This window comes from Poecilia formosa, unplaced genomic scaffold (assembly GCF_000485575.1).
Source record: "Poecilia formosa unplaced genomic scaffold, Poecilia_formosa-5.1.2 Scaffold192, whole genome shotgun sequence".
Taxonomy (NCBI): domain Eukaryota; kingdom Metazoa; phylum Chordata; class Actinopteri; order Cyprinodontiformes; family Poeciliidae; genus Poecilia; species Poecilia formosa.
This window is the reverse complement of record NW_006800131.1, coordinates 197,735-215,600: the sequence shown is the minus strand read 5'-3', so window position 1 is coordinate 215,600 and position 17,866 is coordinate 197,735. Positions and strand designations below refer to the sequence as shown.

At 35.8% G+C, this 17,866-nt stretch overlaps 4 protein-coding genes across 7 annotated transcripts; all 4 read right to left on the bottom strand.

Annotated features, from left to right (window-relative positions):
- Nucleotides 1-62: 62 nt before the first annotated feature.
- On the bottom strand, nt 63-5,053 carry LOC107837949 (coiled-coil domain-containing protein 127-like). Of its 2 annotated transcripts, none has more exons than XM_016678876.1 (5): nt 4,830-5,053; nt 2,305-2,449; nt 1,267-1,349; nt 884-1,183; nt 63-766 (listed from the first exon to the last, which is right to left on the bottom strand). In XM_016678876.1, the coding sequence occupies exons 1-5, from the start codon at nt 4,878-4,880 to the stop codon at nt 749-751; spliced, it is 597 nt and encodes a 198-aa protein (XP_016534362.1). In that variant the 5' UTR covers nt 4,881-5,053; the 3' UTR covers nt 63-748. The 2 variants fall into 2 exon arrangements, with proteins under 2 accessions (XP_016534362.1, XP_016534363.1); XM_016678877.1 differs by having other exon boundaries at nt 1,267-1,328.
- A 1,195-nt stretch (nt 5,054-6,248) lies between these two features.
- On the bottom strand, nt 6,249-9,643 carry LOC103147906 (coiled-coil domain-containing protein 127-like). Its single transcript, XM_007566471.2, has 3 exons — nt 9,549-9,643; nt 8,915-9,027; nt 6,249-8,029 (listed from the first exon to the last, which is right to left on the bottom strand). Exons 2-3 carry the CDS (start codon nt 9,018-9,020, stop codon nt 7,518-7,520), a joined length of 618 nt encoding a protein of 205 aa, XP_007566533.1. The 5' UTR covers nt 9,021-9,027; nt 9,549-9,643; the 3' UTR covers nt 6,249-7,517.
- Nucleotides 9,644-11,538: 1,895 nt separating this feature from the next.
- On the bottom strand, nt 11,539-13,608 carry LOC103147905 (uncharacterized). 2 transcript variants are annotated; one of them, XM_016678874.1, is made up of 4 exons: nt 13,531-13,608; nt 13,208-13,310; nt 12,027-12,514; nt 11,539-11,943 (listed from the first exon to the last, which is right to left on the bottom strand). In XM_016678874.1, exons 2-4 carry the CDS (start codon nt 13,302-13,304, stop codon nt 11,899-11,901), a joined length of 630 nt encoding a protein of 209 aa, XP_016534360.1. In that variant the 5' UTR covers nt 13,305-13,310; nt 13,531-13,608; the 3' UTR covers nt 11,539-11,898. The 2 variants fall into 2 exon arrangements, with proteins under 2 accessions (XP_016534360.1, XP_016534361.1); XM_016678875.1 differs by having other exon boundaries at nt 13,208-13,313; nt 13,531-13,593.
- Nucleotides 13,609-13,936: 328 nt separating this feature from the next.
- On the bottom strand, nt 13,937-17,819 carry LOC103147904 (uncharacterized). 2 transcript variants are annotated; one of them, XM_016678873.1, is made up of 4 exons: nt 16,115-17,819; nt 15,314-15,440; nt 14,413-14,906; nt 13,937-14,323 (listed from the first exon to the last, which is right to left on the bottom strand). In XM_016678873.1, the coding sequence occupies exons 2-4, from the start codon at nt 15,411-15,413 to the stop codon at nt 14,294-14,296; spliced, it is 624 nt and encodes a 207-aa protein (XP_016534359.1). In that variant the 5' UTR covers nt 15,414-15,440; nt 16,115-17,819; the 3' UTR covers nt 13,937-14,293. The 2 variants fall into 2 exon arrangements, with proteins under 2 accessions (XP_016534359.1, XP_016534358.1); XM_016678872.1 differs by having other exon boundaries at nt 15,314-15,420.
- Nucleotides 17,820-17,866: the final 47 nt, after the last annotated feature.

The window sequence follows — 17,866 nt, the reverse complement described above, 5'->3', positions numbered from 1 at the left end:
GTGTTTGTTTTCTCATCATCTTTTTTTATAAATCAAGAAAACACAGTTTGTCTTTCTATTTATTTTTTAGATAGATTTTTATTGTTATTTCACACACATCTACATATGCCCCAGTTTTTAAGCTGAATAAATCTTCATAACAGCACAACATTGTTCTTTTCCACAACAGCAGCACATCTGTTGTCTGTTGCTGGGTCTCACTTTCTGAACAGCAGCTGGAGCTTTTCTCAGCTGTCCTATTGTTGCCTTGATTGGAGACTCAAACCCCTCACAGGCCCTAAAACCTGCCCATCTGCTGTAAGCCCCCTCACCCACAACCACATGCCACAAAGAAAAGACTATTACTGAGGTCACAGAGCTTTACATTAACATATCCAAGTATTTAAGGGGCTCAAATGTGATTAGCTTCATTGTAGCACCACTGATAATCAGGTTTATTTTCAGGTTTTAGGTTACAAAATATGTATTTTTATCAAGTTGCTTCCATGTCACATAGTGTAAGATCTTAGCGGTTACTTTTTCCAATATGTTATTGCAAAAACTAAAACGACAGGAAACATGTAATTTGATTCTAATAGGAATTGAACTGACAGCCACCAAACTGAATTAGGGATACGGGAAATAAAAGCAACAAAAAGAGCTTTATAACATATAACTATAGATAATTTTTAACCAAACACCCAAAAAGTTACGTTGTGAATTTTGTGGCGAAGTTCCTTTCAAGCTGCAGCTGAACATTTAAGCACCTCTATAGATCTTGAAGAAGCTGTAGACGAACAAGGAGAAATATTAGCAAATAACCTTCAGTACATGATTAGGTTGATATTCATAGTTATATTGTTTATATCAAGGCTAAAATAAAATAATTTGTAATCATACTCACGTTTTCAAAGCCTTCCTCTTGAATGGTCTTCCTAAGATCTCGCCTCCATTTTCCTGTTTTTTCCCACATTTGTTTCCCGTGACTCATTTCAATTCCGGTTACTACGCTCAGAAAATCAGAAGCACAGTTGTCATCCACACGAAAGATTTCTTCCAAATCTTTCTTGACATCGCGCTCCAACACCAAAGTGTCTGCTGTGTGCATGATCTCTTCCTCCAGCTGCTCCCGGAAAAACTTTGGAATGATGAAGCTGCAGAAGACTTCTTGTCTAATTTCCAGGAGTCTCTCCAGCACGTCTATCTATGAAGAAACATCATCATTTCCCTTTTTATATTCCAACACACAAAGTGTAAAATGAAGACTCAACTGTGTAAAATACAAACATTTTTGTTCATCCTCTGCAGCTCCAGCTCTCTCCTCCTCCTCATCTCCTTGTGATTCTTCACTGCCAGGAAAGACACCAAGACTAACATGAATATAACAGCAGGTTTAAGATTTTAGAGCACTTTGAAAGGAGATTATGTTTCCAGCCACCTTACTGTTGTTAACAGACTCTGAATATCTGAATAAATTAGAATGTCATTAAAACGCCATTTTATTTCAGTAATTCAATTTAAAAAGCGAACCTCGCATAGATTTAATAAAGACAATCCAAACAAAATATTTGTTAGATAACAAATTTGTCAAAGCAGTGCTTAATGTGATCTTCTACTCAGGAAGCTAAACTACCCTGGAGTAGGTTGACCAAATAAAGAAAAACAATATTTATAAGGGATCCATTAGTGCCAAAAATATGTTAATGTGTCTTTGTAAGGTGTGTATTGTACTGTGTTGTATTGATGAGCTGCGCCTAATGTAGCGCCCTGACTTACAGCATTTCTAAGTGAACACTCATGCTCTGAACTTTTTTAGTTTTTCTCTGTCAATACTGAAGGTGAACTTCAAATTAATTCCTTGATGTCTATGGAGCTCAAAATACCAAACGCTACAGTAACGCTCATCTAGAATAAATATTCAAGGCAATACTTGTCACCCAGTGAACATCGAGATTACATAAAACCAGTGCTAGCTTTATTTTCTAAAATAGGTCATATGTTAAGCACAAAACTGCATGGAAGTGTGGAAGAATTCAATATTAAAACATGCACAATACATATATACCATAAATATATTACATAGATACAAACATATTTTAAGCCCATAGTTTTAAACCTAAGATTTATTTGTATTTTGCTACACTAGTGTGTATTTTTGCATGTTAGGACTGTGCTGTTACTTACTCTTAAAAATTATCCTGAAGCAAGAGCTTTTAATTTATATAAAAACCTTACAGCTGTAATTAAATACGTTTACAAATTTGCACTGCAGAGGTATATGTTTCTATGTAACTAGCCTGAATTGCATTTCTCTTGTGTCCTTACCTATATTCTCATATGCTGAAGTTAATCCTGTATAAGCACCAATAGCAGCGGCTGCTATGAGAAGACTTGTGCTCCAGCCTCCTCCTCCTGATCCTCCATCTTGGTTAGAGTTGCGGTTGGCAAGCAAGCGTTCGCTGAAGCGACACTATAATCCAACAGATAGCAAAGAATGGAAATGATCACTTTGTGTGAGAAAAACAATTAACAAGTGATAGCATTTACATCAAACAAAATGGACGCCTTTTCACCGACACCACATTTCCATAGACGTATGGAAATGTGTTCAGTCTTTCAGCTTCTATGCTTGATCAACAATATAAAATTAATAACGTTTACTTTTTTCATTGAGTTATCTGCTTGTTGAATTGACACTTTAAGATTATCATTAAGTATTTATTGGTCGTAATTACTTTTAATATGAATATTTCAAAATAATGCAAAACAAGATTCACTTCACTTAATGTCCAGTTTAATTTTAGTACTTAGATATTTTTATGTTCCCACATCAGATATAAGGTTTCCAAAAATAATCCAAGTTTAGAGTAAAAACATTTTAGACCCAAGAGCTGTGATGTCTCTTAAAAATGTTTTCAGATTACGATACAAAAGTTATTTGATAGCTAAAAGCTATTAATAGGTGGATCATAGTTCACCTTCTAACAAAATATGTTGTAATGAAAATTGCTTACTTTACCTGGATGTTGCTCTACAATGTCTAAAGCTGATCACCGTCTGTTTCTTGCAGTGAGGTCATTTAAAAACTAAACACACTCTAAAGTACCATAAGCCACTCCTCAGTTACAAAACAAATGACCAGTTCTGGATTAACCTCATCAGGAAGAAAAACTTCAACCCATTTCTTCCATTCATTAATAAATATATGAACACAATGACAGACTTTGGAATGACAGATGTGTGTATTTATTTCAGATGGAACAAATGCAGGACACACTGATATAAAACAGAACAAAACGCTTCCCGTTTCTTTCATAAACAGAAAGCGGAGAAAGGTGTAGGTAAGACCTTTAAGGAAGATTATTACAGTGATTTCAAGTATCTGTTGAGAAAAAAAGACAGCTGAGACTTGGAGGGATGCACTAAACAAATCCTTTAAAAACCAAGGCATTGGAAATGTCAGTATGAAGAGCTGTGATGTCTAGATTAAATAATAAAAATACACTTTTATGGCAATTATTGGAGAAGAAAAATACAGTCTGATATGTGATCAAACAATAAATAAATTATATTTATTTGACTGCACTTTTTTCAGCTTCTTGAAGATCATTAAAATAATTCATCATCTGTTTTAGGCTTGGTGTGACTTGGCTCTGTGCAAATAAAATGTAACCCAAATATAAGGAATCTGTTTCTGTTCGCATTTAAGAACAATGAAACCCTTAAACAGCTAAAATCTTAAAATTAAGGTTAAATTATTCTAATTTGTTTCTTACTTTTTTTTATCTTTGCTTCATTATCTCTGCTTTGGAATATGATGGTGGCTGCTTCTGATTTTTTTTTGTTACTCTAAAGAAATGCATTTTTTCTTCTATTTTTAAACTTTGTTGTCTTTGTTTTCATGAGACGTTGCCTCTTCTCCGTGTTCTTCTTTTTAAATTCTGTTTATTTAACCCAGAAAATCTCAGTGAGATTAAGAACCTAATTCTGTCAGCCAGCAGACAGACCACCATCAGTGTGTGATTGTGTGAAAGAATGGGTGGGTGAATGAATGACTTAATGTAGTGTAAAGTGCTTTAGAGTTATCTGGATTAGACAAAGTGCTAAACAAACACGGGCCATTTATCAAGTTTAGATTTGACCTATTTCAGGAATCTTTAGATGATCTGTGCACAGAAAACTAAACAATGGGTGTTTATTCAGCTAATTCAGTCAACATTTTTTTTATTTCTACTGAAATTTAAAGGTTACATTTAATGCAAAATTCACATTATGCACATTTTTTGTACTTTCATTTGGGTCAACTGCTTCTAAGAACAGCCCAAGAACTTAAAAAATAAAAACACTCCGCCATTTTTTTGTCATCTGGAAAACGAGCCATTTGAAAAACCTTTGAAATGCAGTTCCTGATTGTTGTTGAGTCTTAATCACTGAAACTGCACCGTTACCTAGCAACCCCCGCCAAGTCCAGTCCCGTCACCTAGCAACCCACGCTGGAGAGACAGCAAGCTCAAATCGTGGAAGTGGTTGCTGTCAGCTGTGAGTAAACCACAGCTTATATGTCAGATTGAATGCAGAATATGAATAATGTTATTTCAAACAAATGAACAACAAAAAGAACTGATGCAGCGGCAACAGCTGGTGACATCATCATCTCAAAAATAATTATTTAAAAAGAGGCAACAGAACTAAAACGTTTTCCAGCGTTTCCCCCAAAACACCAGCAGCAGCAGCCGTGGCAGCTCTGACACACTCTGGCCACCTAGTGGCAACTAGCATCACTCCAGTAAGTGGAGTGTCTCTATGTACATATTAAAAACATAAATGAACCATGAAGGAAGACCTTCTACCTGCCGTCTGGATGGGCGCGTACGGAGGAGGAGGCGTCTTCCAGGTTCCATCAGGGTTCCTCATGTGAGACGCAAAGTTCAACAGGAAGCTGTCAGCAGGAATCACATGCAGCTTCCTGTCACAGACACCAGCAGACATTACTGTGGCATCATCAAATGTGTGACCTTCATCTCCCTGTGTAGTAATTACTGTTTGTTAGCTGTGAACGCCTCTTCAAGCCACCGGGGGTGGGGGGTCAGAAAGGTGGAGGGAAGAGAAATAATAATAAAAATCAATAATCATTGGATTTTAATTATATTATTTGCATAAAATCTAACCTATTTTTAATTTATTACATAAGATAATGTATTAAAATGTAATTTCCCATGTTAATCTCTCTTATTGGCGATTTATAAAGCTTCTTGTTTGTCGCTCTAGCATAGCAAGAGCAAAATGGAAATGTTTTTGACAATTAACAGATCAAACCGCACCTGCCGACTAAAATCAGAAGGTTTCAAGCAGCATTTATGCTAAACAAATGTAACAATTTAATATTGAATGAAAGTGAGGAACAACATTCTAAATGTTAATGTTTCTTTACACATTAGCAGTGTCTGTGGGGTGGCAAAAGGTGTCCATAGCTAGAAATTAATGCTATTACTGCAAAGGTAACCCCTGCTAATATTAGAGCAGAAATTAGAGAGATTAAATAAACAGGTTGCTAAGTAACATTAGCTAAAACTAGCATTGAAATACAGCACCTCGTTAGCATACCAAAGCAATATTTAGCGATCGTTATGCTCCTCTTTCATCACAAACGGTATGAATGTAACAAAAAATAACTGCCGCCAACGGATCAATATATAATTTCTTAGCGACCCCTTAGCTGTCCAACAAGGCGCCTGATGTAAAATGGTAGTTTTTTTGTTTGTTTTGTTTTGTTTTTGTACACCAGCATTGAACAAAGACGGCCAAATAGGCAGCAATACTAGGGAATTTGTAACAGTAGGTTACCTGTGGTATTCGGATGGGAGCGGAAGGCCTGAATCATGATAAACAGCCTTGTTATGCCTTGGACATCATAACTAACAAAACTGCTACATTGCTTTCATAGACTTAAGCTTTTTTGTCAAAGGTAGCAAATATCTCAAACATATTTAGCCCTTTAACTCTTACGTTAGAAGCAGAGTTTTAAACAGGAGGGAGGGGCTGACAGCTCTGTGTGAGAGCCCAGAACATATAGAGAAACAGAAAGTTATGCCTAATTCTCACCGTCTTCAATATAGAGCCTTTAAAACCACTAAAATAAATCTGAATATTTTTCTGTATAAACCCTGGTGCTTTAAGCGTTATGTTTAAGTTATGATACTTCCCAGATATTTGATATTTGATCTCAGCTGTCCAGAACATGACAAAACTAAAAGTGGATTAAAAATAAAGCAACTTAACAAGTTATAATTTAATTAGCCCCTCTTGAGAAAGGAGATTTGGCTATATATAAAAACAGGCTTCAATGCCGAGAAATTATCAAATGTTGCAAGTCATACATGTCATACAAATGGAACAGATACAGAGTATGATTTGGATGGTATCAAAAACAAAAACACTAAACATAATTGGTTCCCAATCACAGCCACTGAATTGTTCAAAACAATTGTACAGTAAGGTAAGAAAAATAAAGTAAGACAAGCAAAAACAAAGCAGATTTAGCTGTAATGCTGAACTCTTGCCTGTTGAAAACAAGAAATACTTTAGAGTGTCTGAAAAGTAAAATTTAATTTGTCTAGCACCTCTCACACATAAAATAACAAAGACGATAGATTAACATTATTAGATTAGCACAGTTAGATTAAGATAGATAAAAGTATGACAGATTAGCAATGGAAAATACAGTTGAAACAAGATGTTTTTGAAATGAATACCACAGGAACAGCTCCCTCCTGTGGCAGAATAGAGAATTACAATTTAAAATGTTCGTGTTTTACAGTTGATGTTTCAGTTCCTGTCTAGGTAATTACAATGAAACATCCAGTTTCAGAGATGTTGGGGGGAGACAAGGCAGTGGGCATTTTGAGGTTGGACAAGTAAACACCTTTTGTGCAGTTTAACACCTGGGACTAATAATAACCTGGCATGCAGGCTGTTTAAGCATTTCACATCCAGCAGATTATTGGTTGCTAATGTGCTAAGGTTAGATGGTGAATTAAAATTAGCATTGTCAGCTATCATGCTAGCAAAAAACAACTTAATTATGATACCCTTTAAGCTAATATAATTTTAGCTAATTTGAGCTTTTACATTGGTTTTTCTGTACTGCACGTAGTATGTTTTTGTAGTGACCATGCTAGTGCTACCTTAGATACTATAGTCAACATTTTAGCTAGCTTTGGGTTTTTATCTAATTGTAGCTTTTACATGGATTGTTTCATTCTGCGTAGAGTATGATACTGTAGGTCAACATGCTAGTGCTAGCCTTGGAGCTAGCATTACTTTTTAGTTAACTTTAGATTTTGCATGGGTTTCTTCGCTCCGCATGGATTATGTTACTGAAGGTCAACATGCGAGTGTATGTAAAGTTCTGGTCTCAACTGTACACAGGAGAACTGACCTTCACGATTCAACAGAAAAAGATAAACAGGAAGCAGCTAACAAATAGATGACCCTGTTAGTCGTCTTTCTATGGCCACACAGGCCGTAGTTTGGGTAGGCTAACAATAAGTGGAATTTTCACTCAAGTATTTTTCTTTCCTCACTGCTCTCCTCCAGTATGCCAGCTGCTTCCACATCATTCTTCCATTCTTTCTTTTATCCCCGGTCATGAGGTATGACAGACAGGAAGCACAATGGCGATCTTCTCTGAAGATCTTCTCCAGATTTGCCTTTACATTCTTCTTGTGGAAAGCTGGTATTTTACCAGCTTTCTTAATGATCTCGTTCTCCAGCTGCTCCCGACATGATCTTGGCGTAAAGTAGCTGCAGAAAAGATGTTGTCTTTCCACCAACATGTCCTCCAACTCATCCAGCTGCGATAAATTGAGCAGTTCGGTTCTTTCTCTGAGCTCCATTTTTAGTGATTTCGTTTTCTCCATTAGTGGCATTTCAAAAAGACCGAAAGCACTTTTCAGTGAGATCCACTGACTCCGTTGAATATAGACAAGGTTTCTTTTGATCTTCAGCTCCATTTCTTTCTTCTCTCTCTTTGCTTCAAGATTTTTCCAGTCTAAGTCATGGGAAAAGTGGGAAAAAAGCTTTAAAAATATAAAACGGCAAGACGCCTTGGCAAATGTTACAAAGTGGCTTAAACATATCCAGACCATTTTTAGAAAAAAAATAGAAAAGAAATAGTTCACAAACTATGAACCATTTAAAAAATATACCACAGAATTGGTCTGTTTCTCAAAACTTTTCAGCCTGAGGATTACTTAACCTATTTAACAAATGTCAAAGACCAGCTGAAATTGCCCAACAATAACACATCTTAATGTAAACAACCTGAAATGAAAATATTATTCACCCATATTGTTTTCTTTGTTCATCCATGCCGTTTGTTAAATGTGAAAAGCCATGAACAGTCAGGGTGTTTTGAATGATTTACATACTGTGCAAGTGTGGCTTTCCAATGATGACAAACATGGAAATAAAAAAATAAACTTTTCTTTACTACCAAGTGTTGTGTGCATTAATAACATTTACAGCTATTTATTATTTAGAAGCAAAAGAAAAACAGACGAGTTGCTTTTACAGAAACAAAAATCACCTTCTGCAACATTAATGTAAAATTATCCAACCATTTCTATCAATATCTATCTACTGTATTTAATTAATTTAATCATTTTTAGTTGAATAAAAACAACAATAGTTGTTGATGTGTGAGCAGAGTATTGTTAGCATAGTCGTTAAATGCGAAGAACAGTTCTCACCTACAGACTCGTTCACGGCCGAGCCGTTCAAAAGAATCGAATGAATCGCTAACGAACGACAAATCAAAACTCTCGGTGGGTTTGACTTAGTTTCCTTCGATCATATAAATAGTCCTGGCATCGTTTTCTTGTGAGTGAGAATCGTAAATTTTAAACTTAAATGCTGTGATTTGACTGTAACTTACAAAGAGCAGCCACAGCGACACCTGCTGTTGCAAAACAGAAAGTATTGATCCAACTTCTTCCTCCGGTTCCCTCTCCATCCTGTTCGGTGCTGCCGATGCCACTCATGGCTGCTCTGAAATACAGCTGAGTTATGATATGAAAAAGAAGAAGTCCGACTGAAAATGGGTTGGGTGAGAAATGACATTAACAGGAAGCATTTCACTGGAGCCTGACCAATCAGACCATGTCCTGTCTGATGTAAACACGAGTTACCTGTTCTCTGGACCGCCAGATTTACCTTACAGATTAAAATCATCGAGTTGTTAAGAGATGAATTGTTAGTGGAGAAAAGAAAAGAATTGGATAAAGTCAAATAACCTAAGCTCTGTTTTTGTGTACTTTCACTTACATAAGGGATAGATGGGTGGAAATCCAAAGACATTAAGATTCATTCAACCTTAGAAATGACTAAAAACTCCTTCAGTTTGTTATCATATTCAGTCATATTTTTCAAAAACTTGAAATAAAACGAGAAACATGAATGTAATTTGATAGTCTTGACAAAATTTCACATAGAACCTGAAATAAATTAGCTTTGTTTAACCGGCCATAGTTTTGCTTTTCAAAAGAAAATCTACATTTTAGGCAACTTACATGATCCGGTTGGTGATGTCCAGTCTGACTGTGATCAGCTTAATAATGACGAAACACACACCTTCCTGTAGACCTGGGTCAGTGTAGCCACTCCTTTCACCTTAAAGTAATGAGCCTATCATGCTGGAGGATGAATATGTGGAGGAACAGGTTTCATCAACCATCTGTTTATTGATCAGCTATATCACTGAGCAGGACTTTAAACCAGTTTCTTCCCGTTACTGGAATTTACAGACAAGGTTAAAGTTTTTTTTTTTATTATTATTATTACCAAAGTACAACAAGGTTTCCAGCATGCAGAAAGACATAAAACCATAAACACCTCATAACATGGAGCAGCGTTTACCTGCAGATGTCAGCCAAGTCATATGATTAATGACAAATTACAGTAATTATGAGCTTCTCCTGATTAACTGCTTACCTATCCATCCAATCTGATGTTTAAGGGTGTATTCACATCAGGAAAGCACTTTGGACTGCTTACTTGGTCCGGTTCCAATGCGGATGTTATTTATTTAGCTTATTGAGGTTTGCTTTCACTTTCACTTTGGACTTTTTGCAAGTAAACAAAACCAAGAGGGTGAACCTCATCGCACCCATTGGACAGAGCAGAGTCAAAACCTGATCAGTAGCTTTTACTGTCTACTAGAAAAATGTCTCCAAAAGGGCAAGTATGTAAATTTATATTCCTACATGTATGCTATTAATACATATTTTAAACCATACCCTGTTTAACTATCTTAATCATAACCATTGTCTTTGTTTTTTAGTTAGGCTGTTAACAGCTGTTATTGTTAAATTTATCATTATGTCATGTCAATGTATTATAATCTGTTTTATCGCTTTGTTCCCCCTATAACCTGCAGAAATAACCAATCAGAGCCAGGAGGCGGGTCTTAACGCTGTCAATCACTCATGCTCAAAAACACTAATGCAAACAGCCACTTCAGTAATTAAAAAACTACTAGCATAAAACCTAGCATTAGCTGTATTTCCATAGCAATTGTGGTCAAACTTTTGTTGATTTTCTGCTAATGGCACAAAAACACAATTTTGTAATCGCGGTGTTTCCATTTTATAAGAAATGAAATTAAAATCGCACATTGTACAAAAATAACAGAAACAAACCATCTTTCTCCTACCACTTCCTGTCGTCTTCTTTGTAACATCCGGCTGTTGACGTGAAGCTGCGATATGAAAAAAGTGTTTCCATTGCAATTTTGAGAAACATATCTAGTTCGGTATGGCTGAAAAAACCCCTCGACCCAGCACAAAAACTTTCTTTGTTTTAATCGAAAAACGTGAGTTTGTTTTTTTACTTTTTTCTAAGTTGCCGTGTTTCCATTAGAAAACTGTATTTGTGCAATTTCAAAAATTGTTGAAAAGTCTAAACAAACCAGTCAACATATCAGGAAGAGAAATGAGGATCTGCATAAGTCCAGTTTGTCCTTGGGAACAATTTCCAGATGCTTGAAGCTGCTGCGTTCATTACCCAAAAAGAAACATTAAAATCTACATTACAGTTCTCAAATTCAAAAAGGGACAAAGATCTTCATTTTTGGGTCACTGGCTGTGTTTACATTAATCATAACTGTGAAAACTGAAATTAAGAAAATAAATTTGCTAAATGGAAACATGCAAATTTTGAAAAAAAAAAACAGTTTTTGCTAAAAAATATTTTTTTGCATTAGAATGAGGTGGTTTATCTGCAATGGAAACTCTTCTCATCATACGAGTTATGATGAATAGCCTGATGTTTCTACTGGCAAAAACAACAAAAAATATATTTTTACATAACTGCTTCACATCCGTCACTGCCATGATGAGATTTCAATAGAATTTCTTACTTAATGGAAATGGCAATTGCAAAATTGTGTTTTCTCAAAATTCGCAGAACATAAACAAAGATTTGTGCACATTTGTGATGGAAACGCAGCTCCTGATAATGAAACGAAACAGAAACTCAAAATTCAAATTCAAGAATACTTCATTGATCTCAAAGGGAAATTAAATGACATAAATGTATCTCATTAGATTAAATTCTTCAAAGAGTTATTGTAGATGATGATGGCTGTTAGCTGAAAGATCTCCTGCAGCAGTCTGTGTTGCAGTGAATTTGAAGAAGCCTCTGACTGAAGACACTCTGTTTTCCCAAGACAGTCTCATGAAGAGGATGTCTATAATTTTCTTGATTGGAAATGTTTGTATAATTATGTCCCTGTAAAGGCTCTTCTGACACCAAGCAGAATTGAACATTAACTCCCATTAAATAATAAAAACATTTATCAACATTTGGTTTTAAATTTCCTGAAACCCCTGCTGAGTAAAGTTTGCTCATGACCAAATTTAATCAGCGCTGAAAAGTAGACCGGAAATTTTCTTTGTCCTCAAAAACCTGTGAAAAAAAACAAAGAAATTAACAACGTTTAGTGCAGGATATTCTCATGTAAAGTTTAAGCCACTCTGACTCATGCTCACTTTTTGAAAGTCCTTGTCTTTGATATTTTCCGTCGCCGCTTTCCTCCAGCCTTCCAGCATCTCCCACATTAGTTTTCCATTTTTTCTTTTGTCTCCAGTCCACAGGTACGAGACACAGGAAGCACAGTGACGATCTTCACGGAAGATTTTATCCAACTCCTCTTTTTTTATTAAATTGTACCAAATCAAAATATTGGCGTTGTCCTTTATTTTCTTCTCCATCAGCTCCAGTCGAGACTTCCTGGTGAAGTAGCTGCAGTAGAAACGCTGCCTTTCCACCAGCAGATCCTCTAAGTCGTCCAGCTCTGACAAAAGGAACTGTGTTCCTCTGCTTGCATAACCGTTGCGAACAGCATTTCTTTTCTCTTCTGGAGGACTTGAAAACGTAGAAAAAAATTCAATAAACGGAATAACCTGACTGCGGTGGATGGAGAGACTGTTTCTCATGAGCTTTACTTCCATCTCTTCAATCTTTTTTTTTTGCCACCCTGGAGAAGCAAACAGAGACATTTCAACAAATGTAGGGTATGTTTTAATTATCTAAGTAACTTAAACAATTGTAACTTATTGATCTAAAAGTGGTTGTTAACAGACAAAGCTTGTGAATTCAGACACCATACTTAAAGGTCTTTCATGTCTATGCAGACAGATGAAATGAATAAAAGTGAAAACCTGTTCAGTTGCTTGTTAGTAAAAATACAAATAGGCCAATACTAACCTAAACTATACTAAGCTAATGTGCCGCCATACATATCTGCTTATGTCAAAAATGCATTTAAAATAAAACCTTCATGCAGCGTAAATACAAATCTAAATCAATATTTTAATTTGTACTATGTTGTATGTTCAAGAGCTGTTGCAAAAAAAAGTATAAATTTCCACCAAAAAAAGTTAAGAAAAATTATTGATAAAACTTGGACATTTCAGAGCGTCAAAAGCTGAAAATATTTGACTTTTGAAACTAAGAAATTTCTGAGATTTTCCTAGAAAAATTTCTAAGATTGATCTCTAAACTTCAGATTTTTTTCTTCAACTTTTCATAAATTTCTCCTCTATATTGTTGGCTCCCTCACAGCAGAAAATACAGAGTTTAATCTGAAAATAATCTCACTGTGGTTTTATTATGATGGGCCTCTTCATGATATGAAAATAAAAAATGTAATCAGTTTTCTGTAACTTACAAAGATAAAGACCAACAGCTCCTCCTGCAGCAGCCACACAAAGAGCAGGAAGCCAAATTCCTCTTCCTCCTTCTTCGGGTTCAGTGTTTCCACTCATTTCTCTCTACTAAGAGACATTTTGACTTAAAATAGTTCATAAAGCGTTTAAATAACATCCTACTGAGAACTAATGAAGATCAGGTGAATCAGTTTGCAACAGGCTTGACACCCAGGGAGCCTGTTCACGTTTTAACACTGTGTTCATTGTTTTCTTTGTGCATTTATTTCCTGCTTCAATTGGCTGATAAACAACAAAACGTCACATTTTAAGTTAAAACCCTTACCGTTTGAAGCTTTTGTTGAATTGAAAGTGGAGCTGATCAGCAGCATGTGGTTCTTCTTTAAAATGAAGGTTTAGAAGGAAAACAAACGCCCAGATTTTAACTGTCGACCAGCCACTCCCCTCTGCTGCAGGGCAGGTTAGAGCGGGATTATATTTAATCTGGGAGACGGTTAAATTATTATTTTCTCTGAAATACAGCAAGCACCAAATGCAGTCTGTGTTTGTTTACCAAGTTAAATCAGGAGGACAATGGACTCAGAGATTTAAATTTATATTTAAGTTTATTTATATAGCAGGCTTTCACAGATATTTTTCACTAAAAATCCACAACCAAACAAAATGCACAGAAATATGCAATGTAGAAAACAGAAACCACACAGTCATAAATGTCAATCATAAAAGCCCAGTCTATCAAAAACTACTAAGAATTAAAATGTTTAACTTCATATACCATGTTGCTTTGGTTGCCTCTAACTTCCTAATTAATGAAAGCATCAGTGCTTTTTGTATTTACTGTGTTTGATTATTTGAGATATCCAAGTTTGACCAAAGAGCAAAAACAGAGGAAGGGAATAAATTGTAAATAATACAGCAGAACTAGAGGTTTTGAGCCGTCAATAAGTGTCTATAAAATGTTCCTCTATAGGCAAGAAGAATTGAACATTAACTCAGATAATAAAAACTTTGGTTCTTGAGATCCTGGCAACCTGATATATTACGTAGACGTCTGCTTTGGCAAGATGAACTTCTTCTTCATGACTTAATCAGCGCTGAAAAGTTTCATCCTCTAAAATCTGTGGAAACAAAGACAAAAAAAATATTTAATGCATTGTAATTTTCATAAAGTATAAGCCACACAGATGAGATGAACCTTCATACTCACTTTTTTAATCGAATCTTGTTTGACATTTTCGTTTAATCTCTTCCTCCACTCTTCCAGCATCTTCCACATCAGGTCTCCATTTTTTCGTTTGTCTCCAGTCAACAGGTACGACAGACAGGAAGCACAGTGACGATCTCCACTGAAGATCGTATTTAGGTCTTGATTTGTTGGTATCCCAAAATAATTTAAGCCGCTCTCCCTCATCTTCTTCTCCAGCATCTCCCGGCGGTTCTTGGATGTGAAGTAGCTGCAGTAGAGATGCTGCCTTTCCACCAGCAGATCCTCCAAGTTATCCAGCTTTGATAACAGGAATAACGTTTTCCTGATTTCATAATTGTCAAGTAATAATTTTTCTTTGTATTCTGATGGATTTTCTTTTTGATATTGTGCATCGAGAAACGATATAACATGAATGCATCGCATGTAGCCGGTGTTTCTCTGGAGCTTAACTTCCATCTCTTTAATCTTCCTCTTGGCTTCACGATTCTGCCACCCTGAGGAAACAAACAGCCATTTTTATATACATTTAGGGAATCCTTTAGTATTCTGGCTTAAAAACTACCTTAGCAGTAGTGATAGCTCTACTTGGTGATGTAAAGCTGGTTCTTAACAGACTAAAAACTGGTGAATTCAGAATACTTGAGGGTTATTCAGGTGTATATACTGTGGATAAAGGTATATTGAATTGAAATTAATAGAATCCTTATCACTTGTATCCCATTGGTCATATTGCTAATCAATTATTTTACACAGCATCAAGGTGAAAATGACTTTCAGAGAAACCAACCAGTTTTATTACAACAAAGATACAGAGTTTAATCTGACATGATCCGTCAATGATGTTATCATTATGAACTCTTGGTATGTAATTAAAACATGTAATGAGTTTATTTTAACTTACAGAGGAAACCAGAAACAGCTGCTGCTGCCACACAGAGAGCAGAGCTCCAACTTCCTCCTCCTCCTCCTTCATCGGGTTCAGAGTTCCTGTTTCCACTCATTATTCCTCTAAAAAGAGAGATTTTGATCTGAAATAGTTCAAAACATCCTGCTGAGAATTAATAAAGATCAGATGAATCGAGGTTAAATTAATAAATCAGGCTTATCAAGGCTTTTCAAGGCTGAACTCTGCTAATTTTAACATGAGCTTTTATTATTGTGCATTTATTGAATATAGATAACTTTAATTTCTTGATTAAACAACAAATACACTCACATTATCTAGTTATACTCTAACCCAAGTTATTTAAACTTTCCTCCAATTCAATAAACAATTTGCAGATCAACCCACGTTAACAAGCATAACCTCCTGACTACCAGTAGTTCATTTTTGTCCTCTGTAGAGGACATTTCTAAACTTGAATATCTCCCACCTCCTGCATTCTACTGAATTAATTCCTTTTGGTATCTGGAGAGGACATTTAGGGCTTTTCAATGATACCACATATGAAGGGGTGGGACTTTTGTTCGTATCTTTTTCTAGTACATAAAAATTGTGTTCATCAGTAATAACACATTCTATGGGACGAGACAAAGTAAGTGCATAAAACCTTTTATTACCTTACGAAGATTGTGGGATTTAAAAAAAATGGTGATTGGACAATATTTTTTTTCCTGGTAGTCAGGAGGATAACCACCTTGGCATTAATTTCCAAAAATAAACCGTAGTTCACAGTACAGATCCTCATTTAAAAGAACTTACTGAGCAAAGCTTTTGTAGTACCGAGGGTAGAGTCGATCAGCTCCCTTTTCTTCTTCCTGATTAAATGTACCCTCCACATTTCCAGGAAAATCAGTCCAACCCATCTGGTTTTAGCAGGTGGTTCTGCTGCAGAACAAGTTAGACCGGGACCGAATTCATGAATACGAGGCTCAACTTATTTCCTTTCTGAACACAGAAATACAAATGATGTCTGTTTTGGCTTACCTGGGTTAAATCAGAAGAATAAATTACTCAGACGTGGACTTATCCTGGTATTTAAATAAGCAAATGTTTATTTACCCAACTATTGTTTAGGTAAAGCTGAGAGTACAGAATGACCTCCAGAGAAATTAAAGTTGAGATCAAGATACCTTAAAGTCAGTTTGCACCATCCATTGTTGTTTCAGCCTAATTGGACGTAATGGGAGCAAATCAAATCATAAAACGTGAGGCTGGACTGAACCACAATGCCGTGAAGCTTTCTGGAGAAAGTCTTTTGGACATGTGACACAAAACTTAAGCTTTTCAGCTCTTTGTTCAGAGAATGAATGAAGCAGACCAGGAAAAGGCCACTGTCCCGACTGTGAAGCATGAAGGAAGCCTGGTTTCGTTCTGGCTGCTTTGCTGCAGCCGACTCAGGGTGTTTTCAATCTGTATTAAACTGGCCAGGCATTCTGGGGAGAAATGGGCCGACCAGTTACAGCTGCATTTCATAGGTCTTTCATGGGATAATGACCCAAAACAGCAAAACACTTTCTCATCTTGTTGGAGATGTTTCGTACATCCAGTAGAGGGCCTCAGCGACATCTTAGGTCGGCGCACAAATGTGACATTTGAAATAATTACATCCTCTCCCTTTTCTTATTTAAATGTAATTCTTCTGTTTGACTGTAGGAAACCACATTGACTAAGTGTGCAACACAAACTTTTAGTCCCAGGAACCAAATCTGGCTAATTTAAACCATTTGCAGGCCACAAAACTCATTAAATCAGAAAGGCAAGAATTAATGTATTGTGATTTTTTTGTTTGCTTGTATATTTTACTTGCTCAATTTAAATCTGTACATCATTAAAGGTCCAAAACATAAAAAAGGGCTTCAGATTGTTGCAATTTAGAATTTATGGGGGGTTATCAATTGTTTTTACCATTCTTGACTTGTATACTGGGGCTGATCAAAATCATTTTAAGAGCCACAAATGGCCCTAACGCCACACTTTGGACACCCCTGCAGTGAAATTCAGTGAAAAATGATTTAAAGAAATAAAACTAAAAAATGGCTAATTGTCTTTTTAAGCCTTTAGGTTGTTTTTAGTAGCAGTAGAAACTCAAATGGAAGTACAGAAATGTGCAAAATGGGAATTTAGCATACGAGGCTCCCTTTAATTATTTTACTCTATCTGGTGAATCTGAGTTTCACTTTTGAACTAAAATAAAGGTTCAAAAGTTCAGTTTTGAACCTTTATTTCAAATAAAAGTTGAAATAAAACTTTTATAGAGTAGACTAAATCAACTCTTTTATACTTTTATGTTGAGATGCACCAGTTTGAGTCATTAATAACTGATTGAGGCAGGAGAAAAACTAATAGTTTCAAACAGTTTTAGATGTATATGGAAGTCTAAAGCCTGACCCTAAAAAATAAACAACCACTTTTTTTTAAATCTAATGTTGATTAAATGAAACCCTTTTTTGTTTCTTAATCAATGTTTTACTGACGTTGTGCTTTTTCCAACTAGCCTGATGAGGACAGAGT